Consider the following 12542-nt stretch of genomic DNA (forward strand, 5'->3'; position numbering starts at 1 on the left):
GTAACAAATGGATAATACTCAAGGGGGTAGCGCAGCTGAATCGATTATTTCTTTGGTTCGGACGGAAATGAAGAAACTTCTTGGGCGAGAAGTGGAACGTCTCCAAGAATGTACAAACACGTCCAGTCACTTCAGCTCAACTCTCCTCGGATAACCATGACCTGGATGACTAAGAACATTCACAGACATCACACACGCACAAGCTTTATTTGTATGTTTTTTCTTTGTGTGCAACTATGCATGTGTGTGTTTTTTTTATTATTTGTGTGTATGGGTCTGTGTTATTTTGATTGCTCGTGCGTCATAAGCAATTATCCTTCGGGGACAAATCAAGCTCCACTACTAAAACACAGTATGGCATTTAAATCATAAGTGATTTTATTTATATAGCACATCTAAATACAACAAAGCGTTTCCGAGAATTCTGCACAGTGTCAGACGGATAGAAAAACATTAGACAAAAACGAAACATGATAAAAACAAATTAGGACGTGGGAATTAAAACAAGTTACACAACATCAGATAAGAAACGAAGACACTATAACAATATAAAACAAGTTAAAACTAATTAAGCCATAAAAACTGAAGGTAAAAAGAAATTCAGAGGTTGAAACAGCTCGAAGGAACTCATCTCTTTATCAACTTACTACCATCGTCTACCTGTGTGTTTATTATGGTTTTATTAGGGTCTTAACCCTCCTAGTATCTTTGGAGTCAGTATGACCACATCTGATGTTTGACACCTCTAAATACATGACTAACATTATTTTTTAATGACTTTTCCTAATTTAATGGGGACAAGTGGGTAAACATGAGGTTAACATGACGATATGATTTCAATGTCCTGGACACATTTAGCAGGCAACGTTTTTTTTGGTGTTGTCTGCTCAACCCGAGGCTTTTTTTTCTAGCTGTGTAAAACATATAAGACATATCAAAATTTTACACACATTTGTTTTAGTTGTTTTGGACACTGAGGAACTATAACGTGCCATCATTTATAAACGGCAGAACTTTTCTCTCTGCTTTTCAGGCCTTCACCTATCAAAACCACACCTGCGGGAGTGTGAGAACCAAACCAGTTTATGTGATGTTCGGGATAGAAAAACATGATTCCCACAAGAACTTTTATGTATGAGGCCGCTGACTGGGGGAAGTTATGTTTTATTTAAAGGCCTATTTAGGTTGTCAGTGAGACAAATAAAGTACCTGACCTATATACTTAGGCAATCATTTTCTGGATGTTTAAAATACTTGGGTCTACTTGATCCCACCTGATAAACAATGTTAGTGAATTTAAATGTGCACAAAAATCAGGCTGTATACATGTTAACTAGGACTGGTTAGTACGGAAGCCCGTGTGTCCAAACGGGACAGTTGCGTTCACTGGTTGCGCTAACCGTTCTTAAAGGAGACGCAGCTTGTACAGGTCTTACCTCGGCCACAGGACATTTGAGGTTTGCTATAGCTTTAAGAAAGATAGTAAATATTGCTGCATTTTGATAGTGTACATATTTACTTAAAACCTAACTTTTTCAATCAAAATGTTTGTGTATGTAAGGCGTGCGCGGGGATGAACTGTTAAATAGTGGCCTAGCTGGTCCTCTTGGGCCTTCTACGTTGCTCATATTTGTCTTTTATGTTTTTTTTTCCGGGAGTGTGTTACAGAAAAAAATAACATAATTGACTAACAGTGCGTACCAAAGTTAACGAAAGACTAACTAAGAGGGGCATGAACTCGGGGGAAAGCGAGTTTTCAGGCACCGGTCCTGGGAAACAAACTACCACAGACCCTGGCGGTTGTCCAGCGGAGGCCGCAAAACAGTCCCCGGACTCGAGTGGACCACCCGCCGCCAGAAGAGCGGCTAAGCGGCGGGTGAAAAGTGGAGTAAGCTCCCCGGGGTCCAGTGATTCTCGGTTGGTTAGCGGGGGTCATGGGCGCGTTTTGCGTGCTCGGGGAGCCCGGGGAGCTGTGATTAGCAAGTCTAAGAATGAATTCAGCCAGAGGAAACGTGAAAACATCCGCCGTCCCCGTGGGAGACCTACCGTCACCAGCAGACCTGGCTTCAAAACACAGGCGCCATGGAGTAAGTGCAAGCACAGGCACGTGTCACTGCAGTGCCCTGACAGAGTTCAGAAGTATCACAAGGGCATACAGTATGTGCCACAGGCCGGTTAGAAACGCCCTCAGTAATGTATGTCAGTGTAGTTACTCTGACGAGCTTGTAGCGGCATTTGTCGGAAGCGTCTTGTATCACTGAGGGCTCTTAAAGCTGTAGGTTAGCGTAACCCTGTTCTCAGGCAGCCACCCATCCCATGCATGTGTTTTCATGCCAGTGTTGCTGTAATATCCTTGGGCTATAGTGCTGAAGCTAATTTGTGTATTTCTGTGATAAACTAAAACAGATCATTCTCTGTTTGTACCTGGCTATCACTAACTGTAGGTTTTTCTCCCTATACAGTACTATGAAAAAGAAATCCTCCTCTAAAAAAGGTAAAAAACAAACAAACAAACAAACAAACAAACAAAAAAAAAACATCACATGGAATGAGTGCTCTGCTGGTTATTAATTACTTTTGTAATTAATACATGGTGTACATACTCTATCCCAGCATCCCTGCACACTCTTGGACCAAAGCTGTCCAGGTCAAGAAAGGGCCAGCAGGGAGCCTCAACCCAAGATGCACCAATGTGCAAGACTGAACCAGAAACAGAGGTTGCATTACACGGTAGACAACCCTTTTTTAAAATGAAACCCAGCTAACCTTGCTACACAGCAAGTTTCTGTGGAATGACTCAGCCAAATGTTTGATAGCAGGAGTCATCTTAAAGCGAGGTGACAAAATCTGTTCTTTTTTTTTTTTTTTTTTTTTGCAGGGGCAGATACATGTACTTTAAGAGGAACCAGTGAGAAGTGAGTGATTTGCAGCTTATCAAATCACTGACTTTTATTGTAAATTAATTCATTCGAATCAATGAATTTCATTGTGGCCAGTACACTGTTATTGATGTCTTTGTTAGTGTTTCAGATGAGGACCTGCCTGTTGACGTGGACCCTCCATCCAGAGACAACCTCAAAGACCTCATCTCTAAACCTGAGGCAAACAAGTATGCTGTGTTGACTGCCTTTCCCTACATAATCTTTCACTGTTGTTAGGGCTGGGCGACATGGACAAAATCAAATATCACAGTATCTTTGACCAACTATCTCAATATCGACATTGTGACAGTTCTGTAGGGACTTCTGTTGGTACTTTCATAAGATATTTACACACCAGATTCTTGCTTAACAGTCATTAATGTGGATATGATTGTGAGGCGCGTAGGGACAAATAGTACAACACCGAGAACAGTCTAATATGGTCAGAAAATGACATTTCTTTACTGTAATGCAGCCTTTAAAACCAGGAAAAGATATGTTATGCTATGTTGTGATATTACAATAGTTGAAATCTCAGGAAATATCCAGTTTCATATCATAATATTGATAAGATATCAATGTATTGCCCAGTCCAAACTGTTAACATGTTCAAGTAGTTTGGAGATGACATGCATTTATGAGAGAACAGTTCTGAATGAATGAGTTATAACTGTAATTAATTAATGCTATCTTAACTCTTTAGGGAGAAACTGAAGCGACATGCAACATTGAGGCAGAAGGAGGATAAGAGAAGGAAACAGTCAGAGAAGGAAAAGGACAAAAATGAAATTAAAACGGAGGAATCGACAAAGACGGCCGTGACGGCTGATGATGAAATGAAAGATGAAATTGGAGACGATGCAGAGCCACTTAGGAAGTAAGTGAAATGTGGATGGGTGATTGTTTAGTTTGAAAGCAGTTATAGAAAGACCGAGGGATGAATGCAGTGACAAATCAAAGTTTAGGAAGTGGAATGAACGTAAGAACTGAGAAACAACACTAAGTCCATACCAGGTTGTTAAATTGGTTGTCATCGTAGGAGAGGGCGTCGACGAAAAGATGACAAAACCCCTCGGCTGCCAAAACAAAGGTGAGGTATTTCTGTGACTTCAGTATGAGGAAGCTACATACGTTATATTGTTCACCAGCATTTCTTGAACACAGTACATTCATCACGTGGATTTCATCTTTTCTGTGCTCATAGGAAGAAGCCCCCGGTGCAGTATGTACGCTGTGAGATAGAGGGCTGTGGTACTATCTTAGCCCACCCACGCTACCTACAGGTCTGCCAGTTTGTCCACTGTCACCATGACAACCCCAATTTGCTATAAATATTTTCTCAAAGCTACTGTCTGGAATTTGGCACAATACAGCGGCTGTAGACTCTGCTTGTAATTTCCTCATATCTTACTAATTATCTTCTGCGTTGTGTTGTCACCACAACTGACAATTGCACCACACCCTAACTTAGCTACAACGCTCCCATTAGTAAAACGTTTTGAATTTAATTGTACCTTTATCCAATTCTCTCCTTGCTCTGCCTTTTCTTAACTTAGCACCACATCAAATATCAACACTTGCTGAAGAAGAAGTATGTGTGCAGTCACCCCTCTTGTGGTCGCCTGTTTCGTCTGCAGAAGCAGCTGTTGCGCCATGCCAAACACCATACAGGTGATTTCTTGGCACATGTTTACAGCCTCTGCCTTTGTACCATACAGTATATTTGTTTGTATTTGATTATGCAAATAATGTTACCCTTGTTAAGGCTGCTCAAATGCTCGATAGGACAAATCAAGACAAACTCAAGTAATAAAAAAAAAAAAAAAAATCTAAAAAATTTCATTGGCCTAATGAGCTGCCAACTCTTTTGTATTGACAGTATATTTGACCTGTGTTTTTCAGACCAGAGGGACTTTATCTGTGAGTATTGTGCCCGTGCCTTTAAGAGCTCTCACAACCTGGCTGTACACAGGATGATCCACACAGGGGAAAAACCCATCCAGTGAGTAGAGAAGGAAATTGCGCTTAGAAAAAATTGTCGATGACAAAAGAGATAGATAGTATAGATAGTTATTCATTGCAAGAGGAAGAGGAATTAACACAGCAGTAAAAAATAAACAACACAAACAACAACAACAAACAAGACTGCATGGAGTGAAAATGACATTATAGGAATTTAAATTATACGGGTTAAATAGTATTCTGCGATATCATCATATTTGCTGTGGGCAAGGAAGATCTGTTAAAATGCCTGTCATACTTATGGTATCTTTTGCTGCACTCAGGCAGCTCTTGCAAAGAGGAAGTCAGAAGATGTCAAACAAAATCTGATATGTGCAGAATCTTAATAATCTAGAAAAGATCTTGCTGAAATGTGAATCAGAAGTTCTAAGTTTTGCTTCCATGCAGAAATAGTTTTTTCTTAGGCTTAACAAGAAAAAATACAATACAATACTAAACAGATTAGAAATAATATGTACATCAGGTTCAGGAAACTTTTCTGTCCATGAAGGCAATTAATCTTGTACATTTGAAAGAAGGGTTACCTAATCAATGTTAATTTAGAAAAAAAAACAAACAAAAAAAACCTCATGATTTAGTAACAGCCATCAAAAGGGCAGAGTTAGATAAGCACTTTTTACACTCTTGCCATTCAACTTTGAACTTATCATTGAACAAAACAGTTTGTGTTTAAATAATATACAGTTGCAGTCAAATGGACCTGAGGTATTTGAATCAATTTCATTAAATGGGATTTCCACTATAATAATTATTTATATTACTCTGTCACAATTTGCTATCTTTGTTTTAGTTCTAATCCATTTGGAGAGAGAAGTGTCAGTGACTGGAGTCATAGCCCATGTCAACTATAACCTGTTCTCTGTCTCCCTCTTGTGGCAGGTGTGAGATCTGTGGCTTCACCTGCCGTCAGAAGGCCTCCCTCAACTGGCACATGAAGAAGCATGACGCCGACAGCTTCTACCAGTTCTCTTGTTCTATTTGTGGCAAAAAGTTTGAGAAAAAGGACTGCGTGGTTGCCCACAAAGCCAAGAGCCACCCTGAGGTACTCATAGCTGAAGCATTAGCAGCCAATGGCACCACTCAAACAGCCACCCCCTCCTCAGCTGTGGAGGTCGTCGCTGGGCTCACGTCACCCAGCCAGCCCTCAATCAGCCAGGAGATCCAGGACACACTGAGTGGCACGCTCACCCCGCTCGAGCAGGTGGTGCTGCCCTTCCCCCCTCAGACTCAGGTTGAGGTGTCCCAGGCACAGCTCCTCCAGCTGGCCCCGCATCACGTGGTGCAGGTGAAGCAGGAACAGGAGACTCCTACTTTGCTCCAGCTCACCACTGCCCCAACCTCCACCTCCACCGTCCATCTGTCCAGCAGCAGCCACCCACAGCTCATCCAGCTGACCACGCTACCCGTCACCACCACCACCACACCGATGGCTGCTCCAGACTGCCAGAGCTCCCTGCTGACCCTGAGCTCCGTCACCTCTCTGGCTTCCCAGCAGGCCGTGGAGTGGGTCAGGGGGCCAGACGGGGACGCACAGCTGGCCGGGGAGGGGGACCTGTGGGAGAGGGTGATAGTGGGCAGGGATCATCAGGATGTAGGGGGAATGGTGTGGCAGGGTGACGGGGGGGACAGGAGAAAAGAAGACGAGGGAATTGTTTGGGATAGGGAAGGCGAGAGGGAGATGCTGCTAGAAAGTGCTGAAGTGCATGGCAATAGCTTGATCTAAATCTCATTTTTGGTAAACTGATGGGGGCACAAAGAAGTGTAATGTTCTGAGGCTTTGGCAGGGATGAAAGCGACAAGAGTCTCAAAATTTACTAAGCTCACACAAGAAGAACAATTCAGATATGTAATGAATTAAGTATAATGCAGTACTCATTTAGATACCTATACAACTCTACTTTATATCAGGGAGTATTATTTTTTAATAGACTGTTCACTGAGTATTTTATCACTTATTGAATATTTTAACACTTAGCCTATTTTGGTTTTGACAGGTAATGTGTGTGTGTGAGTGAGTGTATGACAGAGAGACAGATTAAATATATAATACATATATTGAGATGTTGTTGGAGGTGCAACAACTACAAGATGAAAATGTCTCACACCACTTGCATCCCTAAAGGGTTCCCAGTTGTTTCTGTTTGTGTGCCTCTAATGGGGAGGTGAATGATAATGGGAGAGTGTCGGTGAATTGCAGCTCATTCATCCGTTATTTATTCTGTATGCTTGTATATATGGCAAAGTAATATGAACCTAAAAAAAAATTTTCTGGTAAATTTTACATGTAAGCAATATCAGTAACTTAAAAAGTCACACGAAAGTTTAAGAGATGCAGCTACAACCAAATGAGGGTGTCAGAGAATATGAATTATAGCCATATTGTAGCAATGTAGACAAAATGACACAATTAAAACTTTATATAATTAAGTTTTCATCTAGACTCTAGAGTCACCCTTTCACCTTGACAGAATAGAGGACAAGGATGACAGGAGCACTATTCCAAGTAACTGCATATTGAAATCCTTCAGAGGCACATAGGGCTGGGTGATATATTCATATTTTATCGATATCCTAATGTGAAACCAGATCTCTGAGATATGTATTATTTTAATATCATGGTACAGTAAAGGGATGCAATTTTCTGAACTTGTTAGCCTGTTGCCTCCACATCTTGTGTGTTCATATGTGATATATATATATATATATATATATATATATATATATATATATTTATACATATCCTCCACCAATGGTCAGACCTTCGGTAACACCACAGTATTGTTATACAAGTATTCATTTAAAGATATTTGATTTTGTCCATATCGTCCAGTCCTAGTAGCACCAGTAATGATGCAAAAAGTCAAGGTTTGAAACTGACAGATGACTGATATATTCTCTACCTTTTTGTCCACTTTTTTAACTCTACCATGCCACTTTGATAGATGATTGTAAGCCACTGACAGGAGGCTTAGTCAGATGAATTTATGTCTTTGGGTCTAATTAATTGTCTAAATCTCACCTAGTATAATAAAAACCAAACAGGAATGTTTTTCTGCTTCACATAAAGCAAGACCTAAATTGTCTTCCTTGTTTGGTTGTATTTGTATTTTCACCTTCCTGCACTTAATTGGTGCCATAGTTTTGGCCCTTCAGGCACTGTGTACACTATTTCATCTGTTTTAACTCTTCATCACAGATGTTGCTCTCTGTTTTTTTCCCCCCTCCAGTTTTTGGAACAAAAGTACAGTATAGCTTATTTCTCCAAGAATTTTTTTTTTCTGGAATGGATTTAAATCACAACTGCATACTGCCTCAGCTACTGTGCACTCATGTCTACAGCCTTTATTTTAATTTATCAGGAAAAGTTAAGGATAAATATAATAAACTAACTATGTTATGAAGTCATTGGGATTTTTCTTTTTGACACATCTGAGGTATTATAATAAAAACATGCAAATTCTACCTAAGTGAAAGGTAAATTAAAGGTACTAAAGTGAAAAATTTATTTTATAGGGATCTTATCACACTCAATATTTTTGATTAAGTTAATCACTGAATCGCATGGGACACCATAGGCACTTCATAATGAGGCAGTGACATTTGTAAATAATTTTATCATATAAACAAAAAATCATGACTGATATCACTCTCATTTGACAGCACGATAACGAATTATAAACATATTTAAACAATGTGCCACATGAGCGCAAATGCTTGGATTTCTCTAGAAATTGCAAACAATCATTCCTATTATTTTTCGAAGAATGGGTGGGCCTCGTGGTGACGTTTTTTGGGGGAAAAAAACGCTCCTGTGCGTCCCCCTAAAAACGCCCCTGTGGCTTGCGGAACCAATTAAATCCCACTGCGTCGCGTGCATGCCAACATGAACATCGACATAAACATGCTTCATTGACAGCCACAACCGGGCCGGTTCGTGTGCAAAGCGTAAATTCTTCCAAAAAGGCTTCGCCAAAAGGAGTGTAAACACATCGACGCGGCGTGGGGGGACTTGTTTTTTGCTCGGGCTCAATCCAGCTCACGGCTAAGCCACCTATAACGAGTCTGGAGTGCAAATGGCAGAGCAGGAGCAGCAGATAACCGCGGACGCGCTAGACATGCCGGTGCCTGGCCGGTCGCGTACCGGGAGAGCGGTGGCCCTGGCCCGGCTACTGCACCAGGAATGCGCTCATCTCCTCCAGCTATACGTGAGTATCACTTTACACACTCACAGCACCAATAACTCACGTCCCGTCCTCGCTGTGCAATAGACTACCCTGTCCCGTTACTTTATGGGCTCTCCGCGCGTCACATATTTTCCAAAGCATGTTTTTGCATGACGTAGCTAGCTACCTGAATAACACAGGCCATTTGACTTTCCCCGCAGCAGCCTCATCGTGCACCTTACATTTACAAGTGTGCACGGTGTTCTTAAAAGGATTGAGTGGTATCTTACGGACTGTGGTGCATAATTTAATCATACTAAAAGAGCCCCCCTTTTCCTTCCCCCGTCCCATCCATTTCCACTGGGGTCTTCGCCTAATGGATAGAGTGTATTGGCTTTTCCTGCTGCCATGCATCTCTATCTCATCTAAAATTTAGAGCACCTCTTAATTGATCGATATAATCAGCATTGTTGTCACTTAGGCTTAGATTCATAATTGATCTTACACCAAATTAAAGTTGGAAGTGTGAGGCCAGCGGTGCCCTGTGTCACGCGTCTCGCTTTTTCCCTCACATCAGCTACACAAACATTACTCACCATCAATCAGCCTTTCACCCTTTACCCCTCCTTCTCCTGTGTCTCATCCTCATCCTCCTCTCTCTGTTTTTCCAGAAGGAGAGGGAGAGCTTCTTGTCAGACCACACCCCACAGGGGGGCCGCATCGTGTCCCTCACCCCAGACTCGGAGGAGCCCAGCACCGAGGAGCAGGTGCAGCTGCTGCACTCGGCTCTGCGCCAGTGTTTGGGGCTGCTCCACTGTCTCATCCTGAGGGAGGAGGAAGAGATGGGTGAGCTGGAGGGCGAGTACGAGACCATGAGGAAGAATGTCCGGGCCAGGCTGCAACACTTGCTCCACAGCACCAAAGTTCTGTTAGATACTGAGGACACGACTGTGGAGGTCACCCCGGATGACCAGTGCAAGGAGGTACAGTATGTGTAAAGGCAACATGGCATATAGATGGTCATAAGCCCTCTTTTTCTCCATGAAATACAATTTTCTTACCAACAAGTGTCAACTATCGGGGTGCCATAATAAAAATCAGCTGTGGTAGATGGTATTCTTGATATATAATTAAAAAAAAAAGGTTAAATGAATTGATGTATCATTAAATACACCATACAGCCTCATGTTATGCTATACCTATATTAAACTATGTAGGCCTACAGTCAGTTTGGGCTGATAATATCTATTAATATTGAAAACCGTGGTGTTTGCATCAATATGTGATTAATATGTAATATGTGATATTTTCTTCATTTGTATCAGACAAAGTGATATTTATGGCCATATCCAATGTTCTCTACATTAATTATTGAATACTCTCCTTCTTGGACTGCCCGCCTGAATTGCAGGACCATGTGAAATTTACGTCTTATCTTGTGCACAAATACCTGTTCTACTTCTAGTAGAAATGTGGAAAAAAAAAAAAAAAAAACAACTAACAATTTCAAAGTAATGATAAGCATATTTCCCCTTTGGTCCCAGTTTCACTTGTAATTAATAAATCAATTCCTTTATTTATTGTAATACTGAGTATTGCGATAGTTTGATGGGAAATACTGTGATATTAAATTTTAGATGTTGTCCAATTCTAGCATCCAGTGCAGCTGAAATTTGTGCTGCTCAGTTGGCACTTAAATAAGAACAATGCCAAGAAAGAAATAGTTTTTCTAGCTATAGATCTGAATCATTCACTAAATCCCCCAGATGCTGCAAGACATCTTTTAATTGTAAGTAATTGTATCTGACACTGGAACTTGGTCCAGCTAGTGTCACAACCTGTTGATTAGGTGTTTTGCACATTTCCCTGCTCTTCTTTTTTCTCTGTTGACCATGCAGACTGTTCTCTGGTCTGATCATTGTCCTCGTTTTTTGTCAGAGAAAGTCAAAGCTCCTCCTAATTCTGAGTTTTCTCTGTAACAAACTGAAAATGGGTAGTGGAAGAGAAGAGTCAGGAGTGTGAGAATAACCAAAACTAATTCGAGCCAGTTACATCATACAGATGATCTTCCGTGATAGCACTCACCTATTCATTTATTCAATAGCCCGTCTTATTCCTTCATATCTAAGGAATTGAAGGTTTATGTGTCTAAGACCTTTATTGCTGTCTCCTGTGTAGGAGGTTGATGGTGCTGTGGGGTCTTTCGCGGTCAAACTGTGGACCTATCGAGTGCTGCTGGAGCTAATCCACTGGGCCGACCACGCCACGCAGACCCTTCATGCCTTACACACAGAGAAGGAAGGGTTGGAAGAAATCTAATGGTTTTTTTGGTTTGTTTGTTTTTTAATCCAACTGCAACTATGAACTGACTCACATTCTAACAGCCAGCTTTGACGTTGATGTATTCCACATGTTAAAAAAAACAAAAGAGTGATCTGAATATAATCTGTGAATACTGGAGGTTACATAATGTAGGCTACTACTTAACGAAAATCACAGCTAAGCCTCTCTAACAAAGTCTACTAGACAGCTTTACCCAGACATTGGTATTTCCACAGCAAGTGTCAAAATGACCACTAGTTTGTCACAGCTGCACATTCCTTTGACAAAAACGTGTGTGCAAACTTTAAGCCCCCCATCAAAGTTTGCTTGCTTTGTGCAGCAGCAGAGTTGCATTGGCTGACAAGTTTTTTTTTTTTTTTTTTTTTTTTTTGTATAAAATGTGTAATTTATTTTTTATTTAAGTGGGTTTACTCAGTGATGACATATTACCTGCTGTTATTAACATGCCAGACTCAAACTAATTGCTAGTATGTAGCCAAAAAAAATTTACCATGACTGAAAAACTGTGAAGTGCAACTGAATGTGTAGCCAAATTGGCAAATAATGTTAATTGGTTATGTAGCTTTCTGTGCACTACATTATCACCATATCCAAGTTATTCCAGCTCAAACCCAGTATGTTCTCATTCATTTGCAGACTGCTTTTACACACACACACACACACAGTTATTGTTATTATTTTTACATTACACCTATCCTTTTTTCAGTTTTCATATGGACACAATCTGTGATCACTTACTGTCATGATGTTTGCTGCTGTGTCCATGAAGTTCTCTTCCAGTTGCATTGTATAATCATACTTGAACGTGCTGCTATATTGTTTTTAACAAATGTAGGACTGTTACATTAATGTTGTACAGTAGGATTGTACTGCCTGTAGCCAAAAGTGTCTAGTACCCTGCACCAGACCCTCACTGTAGTGTTTAAGGTCTCTAACACAGCATTACACTGACTGAAAACTATGATCCTGGATGAATGAGCTTCATCTTGATGTTTCCAAACCTGCTGGTTCATGTTGTGTTTTTGAACTCTGTTGATTAATCGGGTGTGGAGATTAAAACCGAGTCATGTCCACCGTGCCTATATTGGATTCA

General features: G+C 40.8%; 1 protein-coding gene across 1 annotated transcript; it reads left to right on the forward strand.

The window, feature by feature from the left end:
- The first annotated feature begins 1368 nt into the window (after window positions 1-1368).
- On the forward strand, window positions 1369-8344 carry LOC115377067 (E3 ubiquitin-protein ligase ZFP91-like). Its single transcript, XM_030076931.1, has 11 exons — window positions 1369-2087; window positions 2463-2494; window positions 2614-2730; window positions 2879-2915; window positions 3023-3109; window positions 3625-3798; window positions 3961-4011; window positions 4126-4204; window positions 4478-4592; window positions 4824-4923; window positions 5823-8344. Exons 1-11 carry the CDS (start codon window positions 2083-2085, stop codon window positions 6664-6666), a joined length of 1641 nt encoding a protein of 546 aa, XP_029932791.1. The 5' UTR covers window positions 1369-2082; the 3' UTR covers window positions 6667-8344.
- The last annotated feature ends 4198 nt before the right edge of the window (window positions 8345-12542 follow it).

Source organism: Myripristis murdjan, chromosome 18, assembly GCF_902150065.1.
Source record: "Myripristis murdjan chromosome 18, fMyrMur1.1, whole genome shotgun sequence".
Classification (NCBI taxonomy): Eukaryota; Metazoa; Chordata; class Actinopteri; order Holocentriformes; family Holocentridae; genus Myripristis; species Myripristis murdjan.